Raw genomic sequence first — 27,966 nt, forward strand, 5'->3', positions numbered from 1 at the left:
CCGCGGCGTGTGAAAACGCTGATGGAGCAAAACAGTCATATTTGAAACTGCTATCTGCGCTGAGGCAATATGATATCTTCCATGATCAACAATCGTACGGAACACGCCGACTGGATTTGCCCATCGGATCGGCACCTGTCTCTACGGGCAAAACTCAAGTAAGCTTTGCATGCTGCGTAACTTTCGTGGAATCTGTGAGCATGTCGGTTTGGGATGAACGTAAAACGATGATAACAAACAACACGGTTTTCTGCTTTGCACTTGCACCAGAAATGTTGTTGTCCTGAGACAAAAACCACTTTCTGTTGTAATACTATAACATGTTACTTTGTATTACATTACAACTGGATACCGGTACATCTCTTTTTTTAAATGCACATATGTTTTCAAACCTAACGCGTTGTTAAGTTCCCCCAAAAAATTGTTTCCCTAAATATGCTGTTGCTACCAGGCATAGTATATTTAAAATAAGTTCATATTTCAGAAATACATGCCAGAAGAACTTATTTTAAATAAAAGTGTTTCCCTGTTTGTACCATTCAGGAAATAATTATACACTTATAGAGGAAATTATTAAAAGGTCAACAAAAATATGTGAATATTTTTTTTAAATTTCATCCTGCCACAAGTTTTTTTGCAAGGTTGCCTACAGTTAAAATCGGCTGGCCAGCCTTTGGTGCTAGCTAGCACTGGCTAGGCCAAGTCAAAAACATGGTTATTTATGTAGTCACAGATCACACAATTTAAAAAAAACTATGTTAATGTTTTGCTACTGTTATGCATATACCACCTAACTTATAAGTTAGTATATTGTTTTAAAGGCCACTTGTATTTTGAAAATAAACTCACTAGGATTATTTTTAGACATTATTTTACTAAAACTGTATTAGCCTTAATGTGTAAAATAATTTTCATTTATTTATCCAAATTACATTGCAATCAGAAATTAATTTTCTTAAAACCAGACATATAGGACATGATATATTTATGGTAATATAATTTACCAATATTCTTCTCTGTCTCACAGAACAGGCTGGTCAGTGCGGACATTAAAGCCAACTGGAAAATGCAAAAATGAACTTTTGACCAGAGATGAACTTGATCAAATTCGTAATGTTATAAAGCGGGCTGAAAGACTCGATATAGGGGAGCAAAAAAGAGTTGGGTATGCAATTTTTTTAATAATTTTGTTCTAAATAAGAGAAATAATGTATAGCTTGTCATGTAAAGTCAAATAATTTTAATTTTTTGTGTAAGCTTTCGTCAACTTAAATATATATGTTTGTAAAATGTTTAAAGATCCATTTTTGTTAATTTAGCCCTATATAGTTCTAATTCAGTTTTTACACTTCTTATACAGATATTACCATGTTTGTGTTTTTTACAGCCCTTATTTGATTTTTGAATATCCAAAATAAATGGAAAAATTTTTTTGCCCTGCCTGTAAACTTATTAATTATTAACGCACAACATATATTGTTTTTGGATTAAAGTTTTAAATTAACGCCAGTTTGTTTTTCCTTTATAGAAACATGGTTGACAGTTTGGAGAATATGAAGAATAAAGCAATGGGCGATGGCAGATCACGCTGCATTTTGTGTGCAGAACAATTTGGAAAAATCGTCGGGGCTTCACATGTTGTGTGTGCTGAATGCAAAAAGGTTTCCACCAGGGTTTTAGAGTTTGTAAAATTTTGGTCGGAAATGAATATATTTAACAAAAAAGTAATTTTATTGTATGCAAATGGGATGATTTCTCCTTCCATTGCCCAAACAGCAAAGACTGCCATTATTGTAATATAGTAACTTTTTTAATATTGTTTTGTTTCAAAATTCTGTTGATTTATTTCATCTGAGAGTCAAAATATTTAAAGAAAAATGTTTTTCAATTACGTCTAACTAAGCAGTCACACTGCATCCAGCAATAGGCACTTAAACAGCAGCCAGACGCTAACTGATTGCCTTGCTATTGCAGAGAGTGTGCAACAAATGCAGCGTGCCGCATGTCGCCCTGAACAACCGAGTCGGAATCACCAGACACCAACAGAAATCGCGGCAGAGGTGGATTTGCAAGATTTGCGACGAGAGCCGCGAACTCTGGAAGAAGTCGGGAGCGTGGTTTTTCCAAGCCATACCAAAGTGGGTCTTTAGTTTATCTTTAAGGGATGGGTTGCAAATAAAAGAGATACTGTACTTGCCGTTTCTACATTAAGGCATCTGTTTCTTGTATGTAAGAAATCAAAAACTGGAATAATAATCATCCAAACAATGTTCATCCAAACTTGTCGTCAATTCACTCAATGATGACATATGATTAAACGACAAAAAGTTTTACTAGTTATCTCAAGTTGATTACGTGAACCAGTTATCTCGGTGATATGAACATAACAGTCAATTTCACGGCTGGTAAATGAGAACCCAGTTTTTTTTTTGTCAAACAGGTTTAGGTTCGCGTCTGCGTTAGGCCACTTGACATATTTCTCAAATTTGCGGTTAACTGTTTGTGGAATATACTGCTTCTGTTTGTTATTGTGTAACACTGGGATTATCTATAACTGTGAAACTGGTCTCGTCACCTTGTCAGTCATGTTTATTGGAAGTGGTTGATTTTCGGATTATTTTCTCAAATACAGTACAAAGCGCAAAACATCTACTACACGCAAACCATCACTAACGAAGTCCTAAAAGAAGCTAATTTTGAAGCAGTTATGCAAATATCCGTAGCTTCGTGAATTGGCCTTGAGCAAAACGCCACTTGAGTTATCGTTCACGTGCCATGACACACAACGGCTCTTTTGTCCCGTTCCGACGAAATCACAGGTTTGACCAGCAAGGTTGTTGTATTAAGGAAAATCTCGTTGGTCTGAGGTTCTGCGTTAAAAACACACCTGTCGTTTGTTGTCGTTTTAAGTGTTATGTCACGAGATTGTCTTGCTAGCGAAAGTTAGAATAATTTGGGAAATATTTTGTCCTAAACACCAACTTCGTTTTAACTGCATGTATAGTATTTAGCTTAAATGATCTTTATGTGTCTTACTCTGGCCTGAAGGAACACGGTTATGCAAAAGCTCGTGAACAGTGAAAAATCAAATTGTTTACAGTGCCACTTTTTTAATTTTTGTAGGTATTATATAAATTCATTTTATTTAAGTTTGATTTAAATTGCATCACGTTTGTCCAACAAACTGTTTATGTTTTAGAATAACATGTAATTTATATAATTTTTGTAATCACTTAACAACTTTTTAGATTTTTTAAGCATTGTTATACTTATATGTGAATTTTAAATTTTTTTTTTAGATGCGCGGTACATTTTGTATTTAATTAGGCTTCATTCGATAAACTCCACATCTTTACGCATACAAGCTTGCTTAAGTTAAGTCTACAATGTAGTCTTCACAGGCTTTACAACAATTCCATAGTTAATTTCATGTGCTGGTCCTAACTTTCGCAGACGCCGTGACCCCATTTAAAGCCACCTATTCGTAACCTAAATATAGCACTTTCAGTTCACCAGTCAATAGCAAAAGTGTTCACCATTCCACCAATTTTGTTTCCATGTTTTGCTCTTTGTTGTATTGTGTGACCAGGAACGATCAAGTTTCTAGATGGTGTAAGCGGCTAAAGGCCATAGCCAGCTAGGTGTCAAATTTCCCGCCGAAAATCCACCCGGAATTAGTATTTTCGTGTTCGCCCTAACACCGATCAATAATGGATGCCCGCGTCTGTCGAATTAAAGGCAAGAGTGACGATACGACGTAACGGAATTAATATTTGATGTGCCCAGGGTAGGATTTCATGCGCGTTTTTGCCGCTTTGTCGTCCCTATTACCGGGTCGCGGTCGCATTAAAGTTTAATCCCAAGGCGACTGAAAGTTTTTTTTGCGTGCTTGCCGCCCAAAGTGGCTAGGCCTCGTGCCTTTTCTGTTAAAGCAGATATACTTGCCGTCAAACCGATGTCAATTTCGACATATATACATATATATGCGCACGAAAATATACTGGTCTTCTCTAAAATAACAATCAACGCGTCCAAATATTTAGAAATTATCGTAAACCTGTCTTGCCAGTTTACAACGCGTGCCATGACCCTTAAAATTTCAATCTTGTGCACACCGCAGCACCCCTTCTGAGTTATTAAATGAACCGTAACGCACGCAGAAATTTCCCTCAAATCTTTTGTGCCCTTTGTGGCTTATACCACGTCAATGGAAGGAATTACCCTGGGAGGTTTTGAGTTTCTATTGGCTTTTACTTTAATTTTGCATCGAGACAGAAAAAATACAAACCATTATAATCATACAGTCCCGAATTTTCAGCGGTGCGACAATATTTCGCTTACTATATACGTGATCCCTCGTTTTTAATTTTCCTTATTATCCAGGTGCGTGAAAGAAGAAAAAATCGACCCTTCGCTGTAAGTTTTATATCTTGTGTAGTGTTTTACAATAAGTCGTATTGCCATTAAACGACTCGACACGTCGAATAGAAAAAAAACGGACTGAAAGGTATTACAAAAAACTCCTAACTATGCTTTAGTTAGATGTTTAATTTGCACAAACGTCGTGTTGCATGATTTTTCTAATTTAGTGTCTTACGATTGTAGTAGTGGAGTACGTTTGCGTTTTTATCGAATATTTTAAAGCAAAAATGTGTCTTTAAAATGTTGTGGCGATATCGGAATGTTGTTTAAGATATTCACTGTTATGTGGTCTAGCCATATCAGCTTGTCATATATTGTCACTTGGCCCAAAAAAGGGTTCAACAATTTGTAAAGTGGTTTCCAGTGGTCAAGCAAGGAATTCCCCCTGTTTTCGGTCTGGCGCCAAAGACGAGAATGTTCTATCGTTTGCTTGTGCCTTACTCCAAAATGGACACTTATGGGAAAATTGAAGATGTTTGAGTTCTTCTTTGACAAGCGCTATACTAAATCGAAATCTGTAAACAACAAAATCGAAAACTGTAAATATTTTTACGAATTACGACTTAAAAGGGCATCTCCTGGCTCAATGCATTATGCAGCCGATTCGTAAACTCCGCCTGTTTGGGAAATACATCATGTCTTTTTGTGTAGATCACTCAATAAAATCTATACTTTTACTTGTCTAGTTACGCGGTAAACTAATAAGCGATACCTTTAGCCGTGGTCGATACACTAAACATTGTTGCTAATCCCCGTATCCACTCCTACAATAAAGTCTTTATTAGAATAAACTTCCTAATAAATATTGATTTTGTCCCGGTGACCTTGGAAATAGAATATGTCCGTGGGGTCGTAGGGTCATACAAAATATTGCCGCTGAAACAGAATCGGCTTTTTCGTGGCTTTATTTACCGGAATTATACGAACACGTAACCGACGGGGTAATTTCCAAACACACGAGGGTCTAAAGGTGTGTTAATGTATTGCCAATAATATAGCCACAATTTTGACAAACCTTTGTTTTACATTAAAACAAAGTTTCAGGCCAAAATACCGACAGGCTGAGCTCCGGTCACTCAATATACCGGTATCATTTGTACTAGATGTTTGCGTCTGGTTGACATTTCGAAGCCTACGCTTCTTGACGTTGGGCCAATCTATGTGATTTGGTGTGACCAAATTTTTGTTCCACATAACGAAAAACATTCCCAGTAAAATGAGCCTGCTTAAAATAAAATATTGTTAAACGTTCGCCGCGAAATAAACGTTTCGTGAATTTCACCCATGACGATGTCTTTTCCTCGATTAATTCTAAAGCGCCATTCTTTAAAACAGGGTCTCTTAATAACTGGCTGCAGGCCAAATGTGGCCCACAGGGTTAATTTGTTTTACCCGCTACTTATTTCCTAAATAAAGATCAAATACAGTTTAAATGGTTTCCGATGCAATTTACCACAATATTTAGACGCAGCATTAAACCGAACAACAATTTCATAACGTTGACTGTAATTTTTTGTTCATAACGTTGGCTGTAGTTTTTTGTTAACACTTATTTATTTTTTCTTCGTTTAACGAGAATCCAATTACTAAATTTCGACGTAAAAGTTTAAATCCGGCCCGCGATCGTCAGGCATTAACGTTATCCGGCCCTAAGTTTTTGGTGATCCCTGGTCTAAAACTTTACGATACTTACCCACAGGTTAAAAACCACCTGGCTAAAATCTATTCGTCCAGATACATCCTGCCTTCGTCGCCACCCCCCGTCGTTGCCCACTCGGTGCAGAGCGCCCGATTCCATTCTTCTCGACTCTCCAACAAGAAGCGCCTCTCTTCTCGATCATCGGACGTCTTCCCCTCCAACGTTGCCTACACCCATCGCTCTGTGTGTGAGTTTAGCCTGATTTTGGCCGAAAACTAGTTATTGCTTATCATATTATATCGAATCCGGTTAGAGTACATTTTTAAATGTTTCACCCATAGCTATGTGTGTGAGTTTAGTCTGATTGTGACCAAAAACTGTTTATATCTCCCCATCTTATCTCATCCAGTTAGAGTTCATTTTTAAATGTTTCACCCATAGCTATGTGTGTGAGTTTAGTCTGATTTTGGCCCAAAACTATTTATAGCTCTTCATTATATCGAATCCAGTTAGAGTAGATTTATAAATTTTGCCACATATCTTCGTGCTTGCACGTTGAACACCGTTCGGCCATGCACGCTTGTTTGGCCGCCCACCAAGCACTATATGATGTGGTCCATGGTTTGGTCATGCCCACAGCTACATGCAGTGTCAGGGTTTTATCTAGCCCCACTGCCCCCACTTATACATATTGGCCTTGAAGCGGCCAACACCAGTTCGTAGCCTTTTCGGAGTTTTCTACTGCTTAATTAAGTAGCCGAGGCTTGTAGTTTTTATAATTTCTTGACTTGATTGCAGTTCTCTGCCTTTACGTATTCAGGATGCAGTATTACGTGTTAAAACCCCACAATAATGCTACATTGCGCAGTCGGCAATAACAACCCAGACCAAAATATTACTGGCCTGGCAATCGACAATGGTAAGCAGCGTACCATTGTTGAAGGACTCGAAGCAAAGTAAAGCTGTCTTAAAAAAATCCGTGAGGGTGACAGAGAAACGCGTGAATAAAAGGTGGATTCCTTTGGCGTTAGATCGCCGCCACAATTAACACGTTAAGGGGACAGGTCCCTTACAATCCCCGGGGTTAAATCGATTTCGATCGCGATAGCTCGGCAAGTCGCCGATGTTCTCTGTCTTTTCTGGCACAAAATCGATTCTAATTGGCTCCGCCCGCGTTTCTAGTTTCGATGAACATTGATTCGATCCGCTACCAGGGCTTCCGGATTTTGTTGATTGCGCGGTGATTAAGATCTCACGTCCGGCTGTCCAATTTCAAGGCTACGCCTCGTCTACGAATACGGCAGCGCAGAAAATTGCAGTTGAAACGACCAGAGCATGCTATTTTTGCCAGGCTTCCGCTTGTTACGCCTGTTTTATTTGTTCCGACTAGTCTGGGCTTTAAGATTTTTATGTCTGCTTTCTAAATTTTTAGTATTTTTCTCCAGCAATTTTGAACAGCTATGTAACATGCTTTAGTGTTGGGCGGTAATGTCGGATGAGTTACTAGACTTTTAATGCTTTTTTTTATGAGTTGTGAGAATGACTTGAAAAATCTATCGTGGCCCCAATGGCCCGGCCATCAAAGCGGCAGCAAAAAGCGACTTGGACAACAAAGGCTTAATAATTATATTCCCTCGATCGACCCATAGAGGCTTCCGCAAAACTGACAGTGATCCAATACGCAATATATCACGCGTATTGTCGGACAACAGAAGCAGAACAGCCCGTATGTTGCCCGACACAGTTTTTGTGTAAATCCCGTGTAAAGGGGGCAAGCCCGCGCTCCATATGTCTCTGCTGTTTATAATAGAGCAATAGACAGCAAGGGCGTGATTATTTATTTACCTCGCTATATTTTGACGAACCGCAGCCATCCGCTTTGTAAGGGTGAGCCTCGGTTGGTTAGTGTAGTTGTCGAAGCTTTTGACGTAATCGGTCGTCCTTAGCTTAGATTTTTGCTTTTTCATAACGACCGATTGTGTGCAAAAGCACAAAAACGAGCAGAACCTAATTGAAAATCAATTGTCTAGTTTGGTTGTATTTTGGCGACACTTGACAGTATACAAGAAAAATTATTCACTCAAATCGTTGCCAACTCAGTCCATTTATGATCATTAAAACAAACTTTTGTTTAGTTTGAAAATTGCCTAGAAAGAAAACACGGCTTACATGCAAAGCATATCCTTATCAAATAGTTCGATAGCTTTTTGCATTCACTTTTTGCTGAACATAACAACCTCATAGATGTATTACGGGAAATTTTCGGAAAAATATTTGCCCCACGTTTTCCGAGGCTCTGTCAAATTACTCGATTTCGTGAACAACGCACAATTCCAACCACTTGAGTGGCTTTTTTAGGTCAAAACCGAAACGGTTCTGGTTTAAAAAACGTGATTTTCTGTCGCATCACGCCATTATCGCGCTATCTGGCGAAACTAAACGCGACCTCTTCATCGCGTTCATTCGGCCGTGAAAAGCGTTTGTTCTTGACAAATTCCTGGTATGAAGCCACTTCAATCGCTGAGATTCGCATTTATAAACCGTTTTAATGATGACCGAAATATCAGTGTTTTCACGGAGTGTTTATCTCCGGAAAACACCACTTAGCCTAAATTGTCATGGGAAATTGACGATTAAATAGCAAATGTCATTTGCGTGTTTTCAAGTCAGGACCACGGCAGTAAATATAACAAATACAAGGGGATCTCATTAGATTTTTTAAATAGTTAACTTGTATTTTTTTTCCTTTGCTTAACACTATAGTTCGCCAATGTAAACCGAGTTTTTAAACTTTGTTCTGATACGAAAGACTTTAAAAACAACCCTTTTGTTTGTCCAGATCGACGAAGGTCAAACAGCAGCCAATCATCGGACGATGACGTCACGATTCCGCCCCACCGACGCAGTAAGTTTGAAAACACATCGTTCTATTCGCCGTCCTGTTCTTTTTCGGTTATTCCTTACTTTTTTGGCTTCTTTAACTTATTTATTGGGAAAATTGTACGTTGATTTGAATAACATCACGATTACCACCAGGTTCGAAAACCCTTATTTATCGTTCCGGCCTTTTATGATTATTTTGCATTTTTTGTTTGCCTTGTTAAATATCGCAAACTTTCCGTTTTCTTTGCTTTTTAACCCGCCTTTTGATGACGTCACAACAGGGCGCGGTGACGTCAGCACGGTGTCAAGCGTGTCGAGTTCGTCGCGTCGGAAAGACAGCAGTCGCTCGTCGGTAACGACGCCCACGTCGGCGAAGAGCTACAGTGAAGAGTCGCCCGGTTAGTAAGCCTTAAAATGCCTTAACTCGCCATTCGCCTTACTTTAATATTTCCGCCTCGCCGTAGTTTTAGGCTCGTTGCCCTTAAGGCTGTCTGCTGTTTTAGGCCTTGTGCCGTTTTATTTCGCGAAATGTACGTTTGTTAAACTAATATAAATTTGGGTACACTATGCACGGATCTGTAATGTAGCTTGATAAGGAATTGTAAAGCCCAAAAGGTCGAACAGATCCACACCATCTTGATTAAGACGTTTCTTTACGCGGCCGTCCCACCTTTTTATAAGTGATGCTTTTATGTACTTCTCATTCACTTCAACTGAAGATGATAAGTTCGTATGGAAACGTTTCAATCAAAATGATGTCCATCTACACGACCGTTTGGCTTTGCAATTCGTTATCAAGCAAAATAAATTTGGTTTTAATTACTTGCCTGTCAAGTTTTGATAACCCTAACTATCCGATAATATCTGATCGGGGCCGACAGCCGACGCCAATTGTCCGTTACAAAGGTTGTAACGTATAGTGCCGATCCGATAGTGCATTTCATCCATGTTTTGCAGTCTAACTTGGATTTTTTTGCCTTGAAAAATATAACTTTAGAAAAATGGTAAAATGACAATCAAAGTCAAAGCCTCTTAACGCCAAAGAAAATTTAAACTTGCAAAATAATGCAGTACGTTTTGAAATTTTAATTCCATTGGTTTCGTTTATTCTTTATACAGTAATGACGTAATTTTGTGTAGTATTGTGCGGGCGTACCTTTTGTCCAAAATCAGGTCATAAGTATCAGTCTAAAACTTAAGGCAGGGACATCCATATTTACAATCAGGCACATTTTAAGAAACTGGCCCTGCTTTAACTATAAGCCACCAACCCGACAAAATACAGGAAACTAAGTCGAATATCTGCTGCCCAGCAAGAAGTGGAAAATCTGCCCGCCTTGTATTGCATTCTATCTTGTTGTTTGCTAAGTGGGTTTACAATGGTATAGTTCCGCTCACAAAACCAACATGGACATTTACGACCCAGTTCAACGTCGTTATTTGTTAGGTTTTGGATTTACAATGGCGCCGTTTACAGGTCCCCTAATTGCCTTCCAGCTTCTGTTTTTCCCGCCTTTTTTTTATGCGGCGGGTAAAAAATTTTTTTTTTAATACGGCGGGTAACTTACTAAATGAGTGTTCCAAATCAGGGATCCTAATACCGCGTGGGTGTGTCAAGAGGTTGCACGAGGGCCGCGGGTGCACTGGCAATTTACAGATTTTTTTGTAAATAATAGGCAAATTTTTAAAACGTAACTTTTGATAATTTTTTTTTTGTTTTAGTTAAACTTTAATATTATATTTGAAGTGTCCCAGTATTTGTAAATGTTGGCGTAGTTGGTAAGGATCAGTGTTAAAAAATTCAGGCCCTTACAACTGAAAATCTTTCGAAGGGGGTTCTGTGGCTATGAAAAACTGCTGAGAACCACTGTGCTAAATAATACAATTGTACGTTAAGATCCGTTATAAAAAACGTTGTTATTCGCATGTTTTCTGAAACGTTCCTTGACTACATTTAAATGTTTCACTTGCAGTAAAAAAATGTGGTAAATTAATGATAGAACAACGTGGTTGAACAATTTGTTCCTTGTAGTTTAAATATGTGTTTCAATGGGTTCGCTTAAAGTCTGACGTCTAATAAGCGCCTTTGTAAGTAACTGCCCGCTAATTTGAGGCTATATGGTTGTCTTCCGTAATCACGTGGACCACCCTAGTTCACCGTAGTTACAAAAAGTGTTTTTGCCTTGTTAGACTGATTACCAATTGTACACAACCTATAGAGAAATAAACCATTTAATTTTAATTTAACGCTTTCAAAACAAACAATTAACACAAATAGGGCATTTCACTTAAATTTAACTCTTTAACTTTGGTAAAAGTTTTTATCGATTGGACATTTACGCTTAAAGGCAATGTCGGTTTCGAATCGTAGGATTGCAGTTTTAACTGCGTTCGAAATGCAACGATTTTTTCTACTTGCTTTAACAAAACTTATATTTAACCTATTAAAAAGGTGAAGAATTCCACTTTTGTACTCGTCAACTTTCGACACAACATCAGGCTCGAATAGTACACTGTAAATCTGACCTTTAATTGAACACTCCGTTTTGATCTCGGTGTTTTAAAGCTGTAAGGTTAAATTTTTCTGCGATAATACCTTCTAATTATGCCTCCGACAACCCCAGACATCCCTAACCATTTCCCACATGTTGAAACAACCACTGGCTTATATTGAAGCGTCAACTTCAACGTGGCGTTGTTTCGTTACCAGCAGGGGCTCACCGCTCTGGCCCACGGGGCCGACTTGCCCTCACCCCCCGACGTTCTCCGTCCTCGGCTGGCAACACCTTGCCTAGCTGTAAGTCCATCATAGAAGGTGACGTCATTAACGGAATCGGTGACGTCACGCACCGGCATCGCCACCCATTGCCAGGTGACCACCCCAGGAGGTGTTCGATTGCTGCCTGCTCGCTAATACAGCGTAGAAAACGCCTTTCTTCTACTACTTTTTCGTTTTTTGGAGTATTTTTTTCGCTTCCAGTGTTTTTCCGAAAGAGCTTTTCGAAATGGGTGCGCAGAGATAGGTCAGTGTGTTGCACGAAGGTCTGTTGAAAAACAAGGCCTGGTGGTTCTAGGTGTGGCTGTCTAGTGTGCTTTGCTTTCATACTAATCGACCTTCATAACGTAAATTTAAACATTCCGGGTTCCGGGCGTAACATGCTTTTAAAGGAGTATTTTTTTCGTGCAGTAGATCAGTCCCCGCGCACAAAACTGGTTTCAATGTTGGTATTTTTTGTTCGGTAATTAAAAAGAAACATGTAGTAGTTTTCAATTATAATAAGTAGAATAATAGTACAGAAAACTTAAATCAGCGTATTTCCAATAAGGAATTTAAAAATAAAATTTAAAAGGCTTTTTTGGCCGAATCCTCAACAACTGAATATCGTGTGTCACTTACAACTGCGGCGAAAAACCATGCGTGTTATGTTGTTCAAACTCCGCTTTCTTCGGATCAGATTAAGATGCATTTCGCTGAACTCAAGAATATATGCAGGAGATAAACACACGGGCCGAATTTCTCGACCGCACCGCAGGCCGCAGCCTTTCCGGCCAAATTCCAGCGCCTGCGATGCTGCAATGAGTACGCAAAAATGAAATTGGTTGTTATCTGATATTATTTTCGCGCTGTTAAAGCTGGTACTCTATATCGGGTTATATTTAGTATCGTGCAACAAAGGCTATAGTTTACACAACTGTCTTTTTGTCCAAACTATTTCGCTTCCCAAGTGGGTAAAAACAAATGTCCGTAAAGAAGGACCCCTACTTTTTAAAGCAGCCTTTTAAATAAGCCCCGGGGTGGACAAAAATACTCGGCTTTATTTTCTATTCCACTATTCAAAGTAACTTGGTGAAGTTTTATGTTTGGCTGATTCTGCCTGTGCAATTCAGGAAAGACATTTTTAAATCGAATGTGCTAGTGAAGGAAAATGTTTATTTGTTTTGAACATTTATCCCAAATCACTGAGAGAAAAATGTTTTACCGTATAAAATCGGTCGCAGTATTTGATACGTTCTTTGTTTTGTGTATACATTATGCATAAAGAAGCCACAAAAGTGTTACTGCTGGTTTTTGATGTTACCTAAATTGAAAAACCCTCGAATACCTGCCTTAAAAAACTTTACATACGCCCTTGTTTAACATGACTTATTTCAAGATAAAATAGATCTTAAAAATGCATGGGTGTCGCTTATGGTAACTTTACTTGGAAAATCCTGTTTTGCTGATCGTTATTTCCGGCCACAGAATAAGATACGCATGTACTAACAATAACCGACCGATTTCAAAATAATTTCGACCTCTGTAATGATTTTGTGACGTTTGACTTTGCCATCGGATCATTGTATGCCAGGAGTTCGTGGATTGTGTTTAAAGCAGAAAAAATTGGCTAAGATTTTAGGTATTCAATAAGGTTTTTCGGACCCCCTAAAACTAGTCAACATACCCACAGATAAGTGCTTTATGCTTTTAATTTGTACAAAAACGCTCAATCGCAAGACCGTCGTGCGCCAAAGCCAATACGTTCACCCTTCATGCTCTAATGGGGCATTATTGATAATACACCCATCTAGCGTCCTTAGCCTCCACAACGGTATGTTAAAAAACTAAAGTGCCGAGCGCCTTTCGATCGCTGAAGCGAGGGCCATTAGAAATCCACTCGCGCTCGTGTTTGTTGTGTTTTGATCAATTTTTAATGTTGATGTGGCTCGCCTATCCGCCGTTTTGCCGCGCCGTCGTATCGACACCTGTCCGTCTGTTTGACAAGGGAGTCCGCGAAATGGATAATTGGATACGTAGCCCCTCGCTAGAAAAAAAAATACAGAAAAAATACTTTTTTTTGGTCATAGTGGAAAACAATATTATTTTTGGGTCGTAGATGGGCTTTGGTGCCCCTCGAACTAAGTAACATTTTTAACACAGCGAAAAAGCACTGATTGTATGCGTATATACTGCTAAGACAGACTGCAGAAAATATGAAACCAGCGAGAAATTCGTTATTTAAACCGGGGTAGTTAGTACGGCGATAATAATGAAGGTCGTCAAAAACAGATATGGCCAAACCACGTTACTCAGATGTTAAAATTAATAGTGGTATGCTGTGCATTTGTCTCGAGATTGTGAAGAACTGTTTTCTTCTAATAATAACCAACTCCAACCTTCACTTGTCGCAAATATCTGCATTATGCTCCATGGTTCTTTTTGGATTTTGATACCAAAAGATGGTAACTCAAGTCTAGACTTGACGTGTATTTGATTTACTTGTCCAAAAAAAGTCTATAACATTTAGTGTCTTATCGATGCATATTTACCTCTCAAGACAACATGCCAATTTTTTTACCAAAATTTTGTCTCTGAAAATAGTCCTGTTTGCCCGGCCACTTATTGCAATTAAAAATGTAAGCCTATCACTTCTCTAAAGTGTTCACTGGTTAGGCTTTGCCCCCAAAACACGAAACATGCCAATAAGGGACCGTGTTGCTCGTTACTACGTAAAAACAGCTTCGCCTGCGTTCCGACGAGTTTCTGTCCTCGTTGTTTCAGCCTCGCTGGTCCAAACCAGCCCGGACCTGAGCACTCTGCACTCGAGCGGCGTCAGCCAACTGCCGGAGGTGGTCGAGTCGCACAAAAGGGACGTCCCCGTCGTCGTTCCCGCCGATAGAAGCGGCGCTCAGCCGATCGTCGGTAAGTATTTACACATGGTAGGGTTTGGGGTAAAGAAAAAAACAAAACGTGAAGATCAAGTCGTTTATTTATGGCGACTTTTGAGGTTGAAATGTACAAGCAAGCGTCGAACAATTCTAACACAACGCCTTTTTTATAAGCCCGTATAGAATGTAGACTGAGATGAGTTCACCGATCGATCATATTGCAGATAAAAAGTTAAAACATCAAATAACTTACATGTTTCTTTTTATATAACATATATGAAAAAAGTGGCCACTTGCGCCAAAAAGTTTTGGTCGAACCGAGTTGCAGCACGTGATAAGAAACATTTTTAATTTTGTTGGATTTATGAAATAGATTTGCAATCGTTAGTGCTACTTTTTTTTATTTATTTGCATTATTTTTATTTAGATTGTTATTTAAAGTGTGTTTTTTTTAAAAGCTGGTATATCGAAACCACTACTTGTTGATTTTTTGCAAATAAAACCTTCTGTAGGTGCACGAATGCTTGAGGCTGCGGGTGACCATATTAGCGCATTTTGAACCGCATGTTGTGGGGTTATTTACAAATATTTTTTGCATAACAATATTATTGTTTTTTATCATTTTTTGGTGGACATTTGGTGTAAAAATGCAATTTTAAAAGTGCATTTTTGCAAGCCTTGCGAATTCTAACAACGTCAAGCATGCGAAGCATGTTTTCCTGGCTTTTTATACAACGTCACAATTCGCCAGCTGTGTGATTTTGGTTCATCTTAAGCAACATATACAATACTTTGTTGAAATACACGACTTTTCTTTCAAAGATGTATGTCGGAATTAAACTGACATGTTCTTTTTTAATATTTGTTTAGAGGTGAATATATTGTCATTACCACCTTGCAATATCTGAATCGTGAAATATTTTATTTTATAGTCACTTTTTGTGGCATATTTGTGAACCGATTAAGTTGAAACTACAAAAAAATTACTTTTACTTTAAAGAAATCGAAAAAAAGATTGAATTTATGTCGTCATGGGAAGTTGTAATTGGTATAAAACTTGGCTTAGGCAAATTACAAAAATAGTCTTTGTCGTAATCTGCAAGAATTCGACAAAGGGATTTCCGTTCCCGAATGTTTTAACGCCTAGATTCGCTATTTGCCGGTCGATGCGGTCTCTACATATGACCATAAGCCTATGCATCGGCATCTATAATGTACGAGCCGAGCCACCTGCAGTCAGCGCGGATATATGCGATATATTTTCGTTTGTTTTTCTCTTTTCAGCTCCTCTCGGTACAATCGAGTTCACTCTGCGCTACGAGCCGCAGAAGTTCGCCCTGCACATCAACATCGTCCGTGCCAGGGTAAGCCTCTTACGCGGGTGTGCGCGAATCTCACTTGGCCAGTTTCCACACGTACACCTACCTCAGTGGTTCTTATTCACTCTTCCACTGGCTTACAACACTTAGTGGCCCCCTTTACTTAAAAAAATGCTTCGCTTATCGCCACAAAAGAGCAGTGTTGTAAAGATTTAAGTTAATGACTAGAATCAAGTGCACTTAGGTCACTATTTTTGAATGACTTGACTTAACTTAAGTTATTTTACATATAGACATGACTGCGACTGGAGTCATTTCAAAATAGCTGTATACAACACTGCAAAAGAGGTCTACAAGTTCATATTGAAAACGACGAATTTTAGTTTAACACGCTAATAATAATTAAAAGAGCCGAGGGCCACGACTGAGAAACGCTGACCGGGCCAAGTTCGCCTTGCATATTTCGCAACTGGTCGCATTTGCACCGGAATCTCGTATTCGACACTGTGCAGGGTAGACGGCAGTGATAGTAAAACAAACCAAAAAATCCACAGAGAAATAGTTTAACATTTCTGCTTACAAAAGGCTTAGTGTGAATTTGGAATGGAATAAGCTATATTTTCCCAGACAACAAAGTAGTTTAAATCGATATATAATCACTAATGGATGTATGCTACCCGAGCGTGCCGGGCAAATACCCAATATACACGTGAAGCGCGAAAATTGATCAGGCCCTAATGTCCTTAGCTTAAGTCAGTGGTTTTCCACCCGTGGGTTGACAAGTATACGCACTTGTGCGGATGAAACAAATTGCAATGCGGATAAAAATGGTGCATATTATTATTATTTTTTATTATGTGTAATGCAGTAATCAAATAAGCTGGTGCGCCCAATTATGCGTTACAGGTACAGTAATTTAGTCTCTCGGTGGTTAATTGCAGCTTAAGCTATCTATTTTATATCGGTCAAGGCACACGATTTTAATACACAAACCCTTTCATTGTGATTTCACAAATAAAACTAAAGGTTGCAAACTTACTGTGCTTGTTTCGTGCGGATGGGAATTTTCCGAAATAAAAGAGTGCGGTTGAAAAAATTTTTTTTTAAGGTTGAAAAGCACTGGCTTAAGTTAAACTTTACGATGACGGAACGCCAACGTTAAGCGCTCCAAACAAAAATGACCGCAAAAATGTATTTATGATTTTACACTGAGTTGTCTTTCGGGATACCAATTATATAGAACAAATGATTTACATGCGATGCTGTGGTGCCAATAATTAATAGGGACAATCAGTATGCGTCTCGAACTAAACTTTCAGGTTAAATAAGTTCCCACTGTCATTTTCAATCAGATACATTATTCCATTGTTTAATGCACCCTATGAATCCCTTCTCCAACCTAGAATGATGCCTGTTTAAATTTTTTAATTTTGTACAATAAAGCTTGGAACCGTATTTGGCCCACGGTTTGAAAATTGGCGCAATTTTAACACAACGGCTATCAAGGCGTGGTACATCTATAACGCGGCAAAATAGGGCAGTTGCATAACGCAGCTATATGGGAATCTGATAAAGTGGATCTGGGTATTACGTAATGGCTGTCCTATGTGCAAAGAGCCACTCTCGCTGTTCTGCACGTCTGAAGAATAAATAGATATAGGAATGGGTTCCAATCTAATCTAAACAATTAAGGTAATCAATACAACGGAACGGAAATAAATAATTTATTCTTTTTGTGTGGCCCAGTAGCGGATGCCTCACAGTGTGGTAACAGGCCTCATTTGTTGGTGCAAAGCACTCACAAAAGTGCCTTAATTTTCAGGGTCTTCGTTCCATGGACGTAAACGGCTATTCCGATCCTTATGTCAAACTGCATATTTTCCCCGGCTCTCGCAAGGTAGGTTTAAAAACTTCACTAAAGCTTTAGCAAAAAGAAAGAAAAGATCATTTATTTGTACAGTTTGGTCAGTTAAATACACAGTGGATTAAATTTACCGCCAAACTTAATTAAAAATAAAAACGATCACATTTGTGTGTTCTTAAACTATATTTTGCTATGTGAAGTTTCCGCATTTTTACCTTCCGTTTCGGCATCTAAAGAAACTACGAATTGCCATATTGACGTTAACAAAATATTCTCTTTGCCTTCTTATTCACAGCTATGCTTAACAATAACAAAGTTTAATTTTCTCTTGCAAAACACAACACAGAACGGCTCGGAGGTAGGTCGCTTGCTTCGCCAATTCTCGTATTTTAGTTTGTTTTGTTTTGTTCACACTTCTTCAACCTACACCCTAACCACATTCGTTCATCACCTTCACCACATTTAAGTTTCGTTTGAACTTGAGTAACCCTCAATCGAACATTCATCGTACCGTTATTCATTACTAGTTATTTAATGTCCGCCTCAAGAGCTTCAAACGTGGAAATTTTTACCTTCTTAAAGTGTATAAAATTTTCTTCTTGTGACAGTTGGAAAAATGATTGTTGACGATAAATTTAAAGCGCCGTGCGCGTTTTAAATATTATACGACTGTTTTATGTTGATGAAACCATTAATTTGACAAGTAAAAATGGTAAATTACGCTGTCTTGCATGCGCCACCTATTTATTGATTTATGTCACCTGTGACACTAAATTCCTGCGTGACAGCGACTTGTCAATACCCCAGCGTTTCGCGCCTTGAGGTTCCTCTATTGTCGAATTTTCACATTTTGTTTGCATTTGTTTATTTTGCACTAACGACATAAACTGTCGAAAAACGACCTATGTTTAAATTTTCGTCATGCATGCAGTGCTACTATCTGTTTGTTTTGGTTGCCGTACTCCTTTAAAACAAGTTGTTTTTGTTTTCGGGGAGCACACCATATGGTACTAGAAAATGATTCCTCCAAAGGTAAACCTTTAAAGTTTAAACCTATTTGGGCTTTTGTCTCAAGCCTGTTTGTTTACCAAATGCATCAAGGATTAACGGAAATAGCCGTCTCAATTTTATGCATCTCATTGCTAATAAAGCCAAAGCGAGGGAAACCACTGGTATACCCTAAGACCAATTTTTCCGTATCGAAATTCGAAAACGACCACCAACTCACCTTAAGCGTTATCGCGGCCTGATATCCGACTAAAAAACGACGTCGAATTTTCAGGCCACCAAGATGCGCACAAAGACCAAAAAGCGAACGCTCAACCCTGATTTTAACGAAACGCTCACCTACTGGGGAATCACCGAAACCGATATCGAGCGCAAGCGCCTTCGCCTGTTGATGCAAGACGAAGACACGTGAGTTTTTGGGCCGATTGGTATCTTTTTTTTTCTATTGTAAGATGTAAGCTTCGCATTAATAGTGTTCAAACCAAATTCAAGGCAATATAAGGGACAAGGGTCCTGCGTGAATCGATAAATCAGGGTTTCTTAACCAGGCGTGCGAGAACTGTTCCAAGGGGGCGCGAGGATCTAATTAAGGGGGCGCGAGGATCTAATCAGACACAGGAAATGAATTACACTAATTTAATTCTTTGCCCAGTTAAATGTAAAACTAGCTCACATTTTGGCATTGTGTGTGTTACTGTTTTATCCGTTTATTGTACAAAAATAAAATTAAAATGGTTTTGTTATTTATGCAATTCTAGAAGGGAGTGCGAGAATTGGTTGATGATTTGAAAGGGATGCGAAAATTGGTTGGTGATATTAAAGGGGTGCAGAAAAAGGTTAAGAACTACTGGTTTAGATTAATGGAGTATAATCCCAATCCCAACAATATATACTTGACATGAATTTCCATTCAATATTTGCCTATTTTTCTCTTTTTTACCCTTTAGGTGGCTTATTCGTGGATCGATAGTTGCGGTGTATTCAATAATCCTAACCAGACTCTTCCTAATTTTCTTCGATTGTGTTAGAAAGCGATTGCGTTCAATTTTTCGTTATATTGTGGCTTTTTTATTGAATCGAAAAGGCGTGTTTGTTAACATTAATCCGCCGCATCCTTCCACGCGCGTGATTTTTACCTGGTTACGTTTCTTCATCGGAGACTCGACATGCATAATTATACACAATGAGGCGCGCGTAAATGTACTATTTTTGCAGTAAAAGAAATGTTATATAGGTGTTTAATTTAGAGCGGAACTTGTATTTGAGTTTAATTCTAGAGATTAGATCGAAGGCAATCCTAAATGGTGTATCTTCTAACCTTTGTTTGCCGTGCAATGCACTTTTTTACCATTCGTATAAAAAACGAGTGCGTAACTCGGTGTAAAATTATTTACGTGACTCTAATGCAATGATGTCAATATTAAATTAGATTCCCTTGTTCGAACTTTACCAAAGTAAACTGGTTAATAAATCCATTAGTTTTTAAATCATTCGGCATTGGCCTTGCAAACTAGAACACACAAGTTGCTGAGCTATATGCTTACAGAGTAACGTGACGGTTGTCAGGACAAGTCCAAAAAAACGTTTTGTGGTTTTCCAAAAATACATCGTAGGTTTGTACCACGCGGCTCATCAAAACGAGTGCTTAATCCTGAATTTAGATATTTCAGGCGTCGGATTGTCGCCCGATACTTAGCCACTAGCTGGTAATTTTCCGCATTAACGGCCTTAGCACTTTTGCCCACGCTTAAGAGATTGCAATTTTGCGATTATCGAGACTCGTGGTTAAGCGTTACTTTCTTTGGTAGGCTTTTTTTAATTCTGTCACCAAAACAGCCACAATTTGTGAAAAAAATTAGCTCGAAACCCAATGACTATAGTCGCTTTCTATCGCCGAGGCCCCAATGGCCTTGACGATCGCGAAAATCAATAAATATACCCGGCAAATCTGTTTATGTAAGCCTTTATTATAAATATTTCAGTTGATGATGGGACAAACGTTTGTCTGGCGCCTAACGATCGTCACATTTTTCCTTTATTGTCTTTCGAAATACATACAACCAGTTAACAGGCCGCTTCTAATGTCGCATATGATGTGCGAAAATACCAGGACAAGTTAAAAACTGACAGCGAAAATGTTGTTTAAGACTGTTTATAGCAAAATTGTCAAATCATAGGGAAAAAAATAATTATAAAGGGGTTCTTCTGACAAATATGTATTCAGCGCCGACGTTTCGATTACCTTCACGGTTAATCTTCCTAAATAAATTTGTCTTTTTTTTTGTCTTTTGACTCGTTACTAGTTTAATGCCCTGAAGAAGATTACCCGTACTATTCATTAATAGGAAAAAAATGTGCAGCAATGTTACAAGTACATTATGTTTTACTAGGTTCGGCCACAACGAGTTTCTTGGCGAGGTGCTGGTGCCGTTACGTCACGTGGAGCCTTATCAGACCAGGGTTTTCAACGTCCCTCTTGAGCAGCACCAACCGGTAGGTACTTCGCGAAACGATGTCCGCTTTTCGCGGTGCGGCACGCAAATTTCGGCTTTTGTCAGTTTATAAACTGCTCACTTTAAAACCATGCGCTTTTTACAACCAGCGTTTGTGCACGCTGTAAATCCACTAAGATCCGGGTAAGACCGTTGTACAAGGTCTGTTAGCGTCCGTGGATGTTAGAAAAGATCGAACCGTTAGGTCAATATGCCGTAGCAATAAATCTACTTATGTAATATTGTATGTAGCGTGTTTAATGATTCTCTTGTGACATCTTAAAGCATCTATTATTCTGTACTGTACTACCTGATATCAGCGAATGAATCGTTCGCATCAGTTAGAAAGTTGTTACATTATAAATAATGGTGACTGCAATACTGTACTACAAGAAGCATCGGTTAACTGACCCTTTACTTTTTATAGGGCCGCGAAATATCAAAATAATTGTTACGGGTCCACCAGGCAAGATTTTTAGAAAACTTGCTTAACCAATATCTGAAAAACAGATCGCGCCACTCGGCATTCTTCGCAGATCAAGGACGACGAAGACAACGAGCGAGGTCGGGTGCTGATCGCTCTCTGCTACGAACAGCGCAACTCCATCCTGGTGGTCACCATACAACGATGCTCCGGACTTTTCTTTGCCGCGCGAGGACATAACATCGATCCCATGATTAAGGCGTGAGTGAAACTCTTCGGACAATCGTGAATATCATGTTCATAGGAGGTGGTCGACCAGTCGGACAATAAGGCCCATATTTCTTATTTATTTGTAAATGTTACACCCCAGCAATAGGCTACTACGTAAACACCAATTGTTATTAACGCATTTGGATTAAAGGAAAACATTTAGTGCCTTCACACTACTAAAGCTTTAAATATATTATGAATGGGTTGCAGAAAATCAGTGATTTGAGCAAATTGGCGACTATTCTAAGATAAAGTCGACGCCGCATAAACTGGCTAATGCGCCGCATGCCACTTGGCCACCCTCGAGACATTTATGTTGTTCTACGACTTGGTGTTTTAAACCAAATTGTAATTATGTTGATCTTGGTTACGTTTATAACATATATATATATATAGTTTAAGGTAGAAAGTAACCTGTTAAACATAAAACCAAATAATTCTGAAACATTTTAAAAGTTCCCTGTCTAACCAACGTATGACGTAGACCTTTCAGCCGCTAAACGCACTACAGTGAAGTGGTCAACTTTTAGTATTCTCCTTAACCATTTTTATCAAACTGCTTTTTCGCCTTAGCTCTGATCAGGGCTTCTTAAACGTTTTACCCATTTTGATTTATGTTTCATTTCATGACTTTCGGACAGGTATTCTAGTCTTTTCTCTATGCGTTAGTTAGATACTGGGCAAATCAGTTGATGATTGTGTATTGTTAGTGACTTTATATACTAAATTGTGCTTTTTATATGTCGAAAGTCGGAACAGTACAATTTAAATAAATGTTCTAAGGTTGTAATTGCGTTAATGAGGGTTTTCGTCGCGCTTACAACCAACATCCTTAGTAGTAATGTTGTTAAATGAACGCACCGCTTTTTTTGGATTTTTTACATAGCAATCTAAATGGGTAAATAATTAATTATTATGAAAGCAAAGTAAAGCTGTGCTCAGTCACAAAGTTTAACCCAAACTTTTAAACATTTCAGTTTAATTTTCAGTTAAAAAAAATATTGCTATAAATGTGCACTCTCAGATGAAACATTCAAATGTTTTGCCAGCTGAAAGCCTTTTTTAAAGTTCCATGTTTAACCTTCTTTTATCATTTTTCCAAAACGTTTTACCCATTTTATATTATTTTTGGTGACTTTGGGGCAGGTATTCCAGTCTTTTCTCTATGCATTTGTTTTGTTAGTGTTTTTACTTTTGCTAAATTGTGTTTTCTACATGTCGAAAGAAGGAACAGTACAATTTAACTAAATGTTCTAAGATTGAAATTAATTTACAATCAAACGCCCTTAGTAGTATTTTTTTACATTACACCAAACGCCCTTAGTAGTAAGTTAGTTAAACGCTTACACCGCTTGTATTCGCCAGATGCCTGCAGGTGGATGGGGCGACACCTAACGAGTCGACGACGCGAAAATCCGACCGCAAGAAGGCGACGCGGAGTCCGAACCCGGTCTACAACGAGGAGATGCGCCTGCCGCTGCCCGGAGGAGTGCGCGAATTGGTCAAATGCCACCTGGACGTGAGCGTGTGGGACCGCGACTCCATGGGCCGGGATCACTTGATCGGTGGGTGCTGGTTGCTTTTTTTCGTTGTTATCTACCTGTCCGACCGATTTTTCGTTGCTGCAGAGCGCTCGTTAAAAAAAATCCCAATAGATTATGCTGGAGACCCTTAGATGTGGGCAGTTCGAGCCCTCTGGGCTACATGCTAAAGCAGTGCTACTTAATATTTTATAACACTTGCCTGTGTTATTTTCAAATTAATTGCTAATTAAGAATCATACGAAAAAAAGTCAATTAAGCATTTGTATGGAAAATGGAATCCTTAGCAAATAGTTTTATTTGATATATTAAAGTACACGATCAGAGTAGATTTAAAGATAATTGTTTTGGCGGGCTCTTTTAAAATTAAGAAAATGCATTACAAAGGTACGTTGTAACGTGGAGTTGTGAAAACAAAAAAAATTGTTAAAAACTACAGAAGTTTCACTTTCGTTAAAATTGCTACTCAACTTCCTTATGAGAACAAAACACTTGTCGAGCGTATCCGGGCTTTTCAAATAATCCAAATTTTTTATCTTAGTACACGATCATAGCGAATCTAAGGATAATTGTTTGGAACTATATAAAACTGAAAAATCGATTACAAAGATGCGTTGTTACGTAGAGTTGTGAAAACAAACATTTGTTAAAAAATGCCAAAATCTGATTTCGTTAAAATTACTATTTAATTTCCTTATGACACCAAAACACTTGTCGAGCGTCTCCACATCAGAGTTCGATTAATTGCAATTGTAATTGTAATTGATGTAATTAATTACAGCTTTTAATGCAATTGTAATGTAATTAAGGCATTTTCGTTCTGTGTAATTCTTAGTTTAATTGTGATTTGCTAAAGTTTTGGCTCAATACATTGATATTGAGAAAATTAAGTTTCAATCCCGTTGTAATTGTAATTCAGGGGTGGGTAACCTTTTTAACACAAGGGCCAGTTAGGAAATGTAATGTTTACAGGAGGGTCGCACATCAAACATACACTAATTCATATTTTCAGCTTTTACTAGAATAACACAAATACAAGCGGATATGAAATATCATAGCAAACACACATGTGCTTGTGAAACTTTTCCCACAATTCCTATTACGCCTTTCTCGTGTGAACTTTATGAATAAAGTTTGTTTTGTAATAGATGTTTCCCAATTGAGTTCATCTGCATTAGTGTGGCGGTGTAGCCTATGGGCTATACCGCACTTCAAACAGGAAACTGAAAGAGCAAAATTTCAAAATGGTGCACACTCAAATAGCCTTATTTAAGGAAAAATAGCTTGAAGAAGGTGAAGGGCCGCACAAAAAATGGAAAATGGAAAAGGGCGGGCCGCACATTGCCCACCCCTGTTGTAATCGATGTAATTAAAACATTTAAAGGAGTAATTGTAATTGTAACTTTAATGTTATTGATCCAACTCTGATGCACATAACCCAAAGATTTTAACTTCGGGCGTCGGGAGTCCACCCCCATATGAAGGGGCAGGGGGCTTCAAGCACGTAACCCATCTCGAGGGTGCAAAGGGGTGCGTAGGTGCACTGCCACTTAAACGGAAAGAGTAGCTGAAATGAATAAAAAGTTTTAGTTGGAGTTTTTAGTTTGGAGAGAAACAGAAATAAACTTTGGAACCCTATATAAGCAGTTATTTAATTAAACCCCAGTCTGATGTTCGATTTCGCAGGTTGCCTGATGTTCGGCATCAACAGCAAGGGCGACAAACTGCAGCACTGGTTCCACTGCGTCAAGAACCCGAGCAAGCAGCGTGAGATGTGGCACAGCCTGACCTACCCGGACGACCCCGGGCGCGTCTCGGCCCTCCTGGCCGCCGGCAAGCGACGCCGAACGCCGCGTCTTACTCGCAAGCTGATGATCAGCTGAAAAAAATGAACCCCGAGCTGGATAATTTCAATGCGATTGGCCGAGACAGGCCTGACAGGGTTGCCACAAAGTCTTTGAATGTCTTTGAATTGATTACGTATAGAAAAGTTTTTCAAAATCCCTATTTTTTCATAAAATTTTTGAATAGTTGAATTTATTTCATGTTTAGCTTAAGTCATGTTTTTTAGAGAATGCCAATAAAATACAATTAAATAACTATTTTTAATTGTGTTGACCGAGGCATTTATACTGTTTTGGTTTCGAATTATACTCAAAAAACGTCGAGCAGTCCAATTTCAGGTCTTTAAAAAGCAATAAATTTTATTTGAAAAGTCTTTGAATTATTTTAAAAGATTTGTGTGGCAACCCCGCCTGGACTTCTGGCAACTTTGAAGCGCCGCCATGTTTATCCTTCTGTTCGGGTTCGGTGTTGATTGTGAATTTTTTTTGCATCGATTATACTGCTTTTAAGCGGGCGCTTATTTAGAAACACCACAGTGTCACATTCTAAATAAAGGTAAATTATCCCTGGTGGCGTGATGTAGTTACTACTGACTTGTTGTTTACTCATCGCTTTTAAGAGCGCCTTTTTGGCAGTGTTCATGTGCAGTTTGCTATTCATGACCTCGCCAGTTTGCTTAGCCCGCCTGTGGTTCAAAACCCACACGATTGACGTTGCCCCAAAAACAAAGGCCCGGTCCTGTTTAAATTGAAAATGGTCACCGGCCTTTTTTAGAGTTTGGATTGTTTTAATCACAAGACTAAGTGCAAATTGGGATGAAACAGACTTGGGATGGTGTAATAATGCTAAACGGGTTGTTTTTTATTGGTTGGTGCTTCTATTGCGGTTGAATTTTGGTTATTTGCAATTGTTTCTTATATTTCCAAGTTCACGTTATGATTTACGCAAAAACTAAGTTTAAAAGAGCTGTTTCTGGCAATAACCGTGACAATATATTTTGTTATTTTAACATGTTTTATTCTCCTAATAAGGAGATTTGCTTAGCAATTAGTTGCGTCTGTTTGTTACTGGTAGATTGTGTTAAAAATCGTTAAACGACATAACTGCGTGTTAAGTGTTTACAAACTTTGTTGTTTAGCTGCAGTATTTCCGATCTCAAAAACGCTTGCTTTTATACTGTAGTATTTGCTCTATAGTTGTTGTTGTACGCCACGGAATATTGTCGGTGCTTTTTAGAAATACTTTTGTACTTTTGCGGCAGTATCTATCCTCTCATCCGAATACGTTCTATTTTGTTTTCTGTGTGTTATTTACTGAAAGTATTAATTGGTTTTGGTGGGATTAGTTCTCTTATGTGCAACCTTGTTTGCCAAATGACCAGATCGCCTCATCGGAAAAACTAGGAACCGACAGTCACTTTCGATGCCAGAATTGGTAAACCCTATTCTAAAAAAATGATAATCCTTACCAGTCCACACAATTAAGCAATAACAAAGTGAGCGACAATAACTGATTTCGTAAATTTGCAGGAAAACGTCGACAAATTTACTGCTTAATACGTTGTTGCACTGAATATGTAATAATGGAAATCACCTTGACCCTTGCAAGATAAATGTCGACCTTAATTCCTGGTCATTAACAGCAAAATACTCTAGCAAACTTGCAGTTCACGTTCGACACTGTTTAAAGATTTTAAAAAGATATTATATACGTATTTCGCCAGCAAGATTTCATTCGAATTAAGACCCTTTTCTGCCGAAATATGTATATCTCTTTTATGATCTTTTAATAGTGTCTGACCTGAATTGCCAGCTTTGCTAGAGTGTTCTGCTGTGATTAATACGTTGTTTTAATGTGCAAAAACATACCTGTCCGAGTGTTTGTGTCGCTGAACTTAAACTGACGCAAGTCACTTGTAACGTATTTTTGCTCAAAGGTCGCAGTTTGCACACCCCTGTCTCGGTACATCACTTGCATCTGTACCAGTATACCTTGGCACTGGTTTGTTTGTTTTAAATATGCGTTTCTAGTACAGATTGTTGAGTAGCACATAACCGTTGTGTAGGCTATACGTCAGTATATTTTAGTGTGTCAGTATATTTAAGTTGTTTTTTTACCGAGAGTTTGCGCTTGCCGTCCAACATGGTATTAGGTACGAAATGTGTATTGCTTTTTGCCAAGGGACCAGTGGTGAAGTGGGTTAACAATACCACTTTGAGTATTCCTTTGATTGCGATATCCGAAATCATTTCCGAGATTTAGTGAACTTTTAATAGCCTCACATTCACAACATGAAATAATTTACGCGACGCTCCTTTTAGGCCAGTAAACAAGTTGAAAACTAACAAAAAATTGCAACAATTATTTTGTAGTTAATTTGGTGAAAAAAGTGACAGAACCTACAAAAAAATCCCTGCAAAATACCCAGTGTAACATGTTACAACGATATTCCTTTATAGGCTACAAAACATGGTCCATATGAGCTACAAAAATCAAACACACCAATAGACATTCAATATAGCCTTCTATTAAAGAACACACCATATTAAAAAAGTTAATTGTACCAAGTCGATTAATTTAAGTTTAGGCGTCATCAACTCAAATTTGTTACAA

The 27,966-nt window shown here is 38.4% G+C and overlaps 1 protein-coding gene across 2 annotated transcripts; it reads left to right on the top strand.

Moving 5' to 3' along the window:
- Positions 1–27,496, top strand: LOC146169303 (rabphilin-3A-like). 2 transcript variants are annotated; one of them, XM_083388861.1, is made up of 16 exons: positions 1–158; positions 1,028–1,165; positions 1,529–1,661; positions 1,975–2,138; positions 6,157–6,308; positions 8,901–8,966; positions 9,226–9,342; positions 14,484–14,624; positions 15,875–15,954; positions 17,732–17,806; positions 18,120–18,131; positions 19,056–19,189; positions 21,172–21,274; positions 21,810–21,958; positions 23,333–23,532; positions 25,195–27,496. In XM_083388861.1, exons 1-16 carry the CDS (start codon positions 70–72, stop codon positions 25,389–25,391), a joined length of 1,950 nt encoding a protein of 649 aa, XP_083244987.1. In that variant the 5' UTR covers positions 1–69; the 3' UTR covers positions 25,392–27,496. The 2 variants fall into 2 exon arrangements, with proteins under 2 accessions (XP_083244987.1, XP_083244988.1); XM_083388862.1 differs by lacking the exon at positions 18,120–18,131.
- The last annotated feature ends 470 nt before the right edge of the window (positions 27,497–27,966 follow it).

Source organism: Ascidiella aspersa, chromosome 1 (assembly GCF_963924565.1).
Source record: "Ascidiella aspersa chromosome 1, kaAscAspe10.2, whole genome shotgun sequence".
NCBI classification, from domain to species: domain Eukaryota; kingdom Metazoa; phylum Chordata; class Ascidiacea; order Phlebobranchia; family Ascidiidae; genus Ascidiella; species Ascidiella aspersa.

Bases quoted from the DNA above. Each gene is read 5' to 3' on its own strand.
- LOC146169303 (XM_083388861.1), top strand. From the start codon at position 70: ATGATATCTTCCATGATCAACAATCGTACGGAACACGCCGACTGGATT. The intron at 6,309-8,900 runs GTGAGTTTAGCC...TTGTTTGTCCAG, and splicing joins CTACACCCATCGCTCTGTGT to ATCGACGAAGGTCAAACAGC. The intron at 8,967-9,225 runs GTAAGTTTGAAA...ACGTCACAACAG, and splicing joins GATTCCGCCCCACCGACGCA to GGCGCGGTGACGTCAGCACG.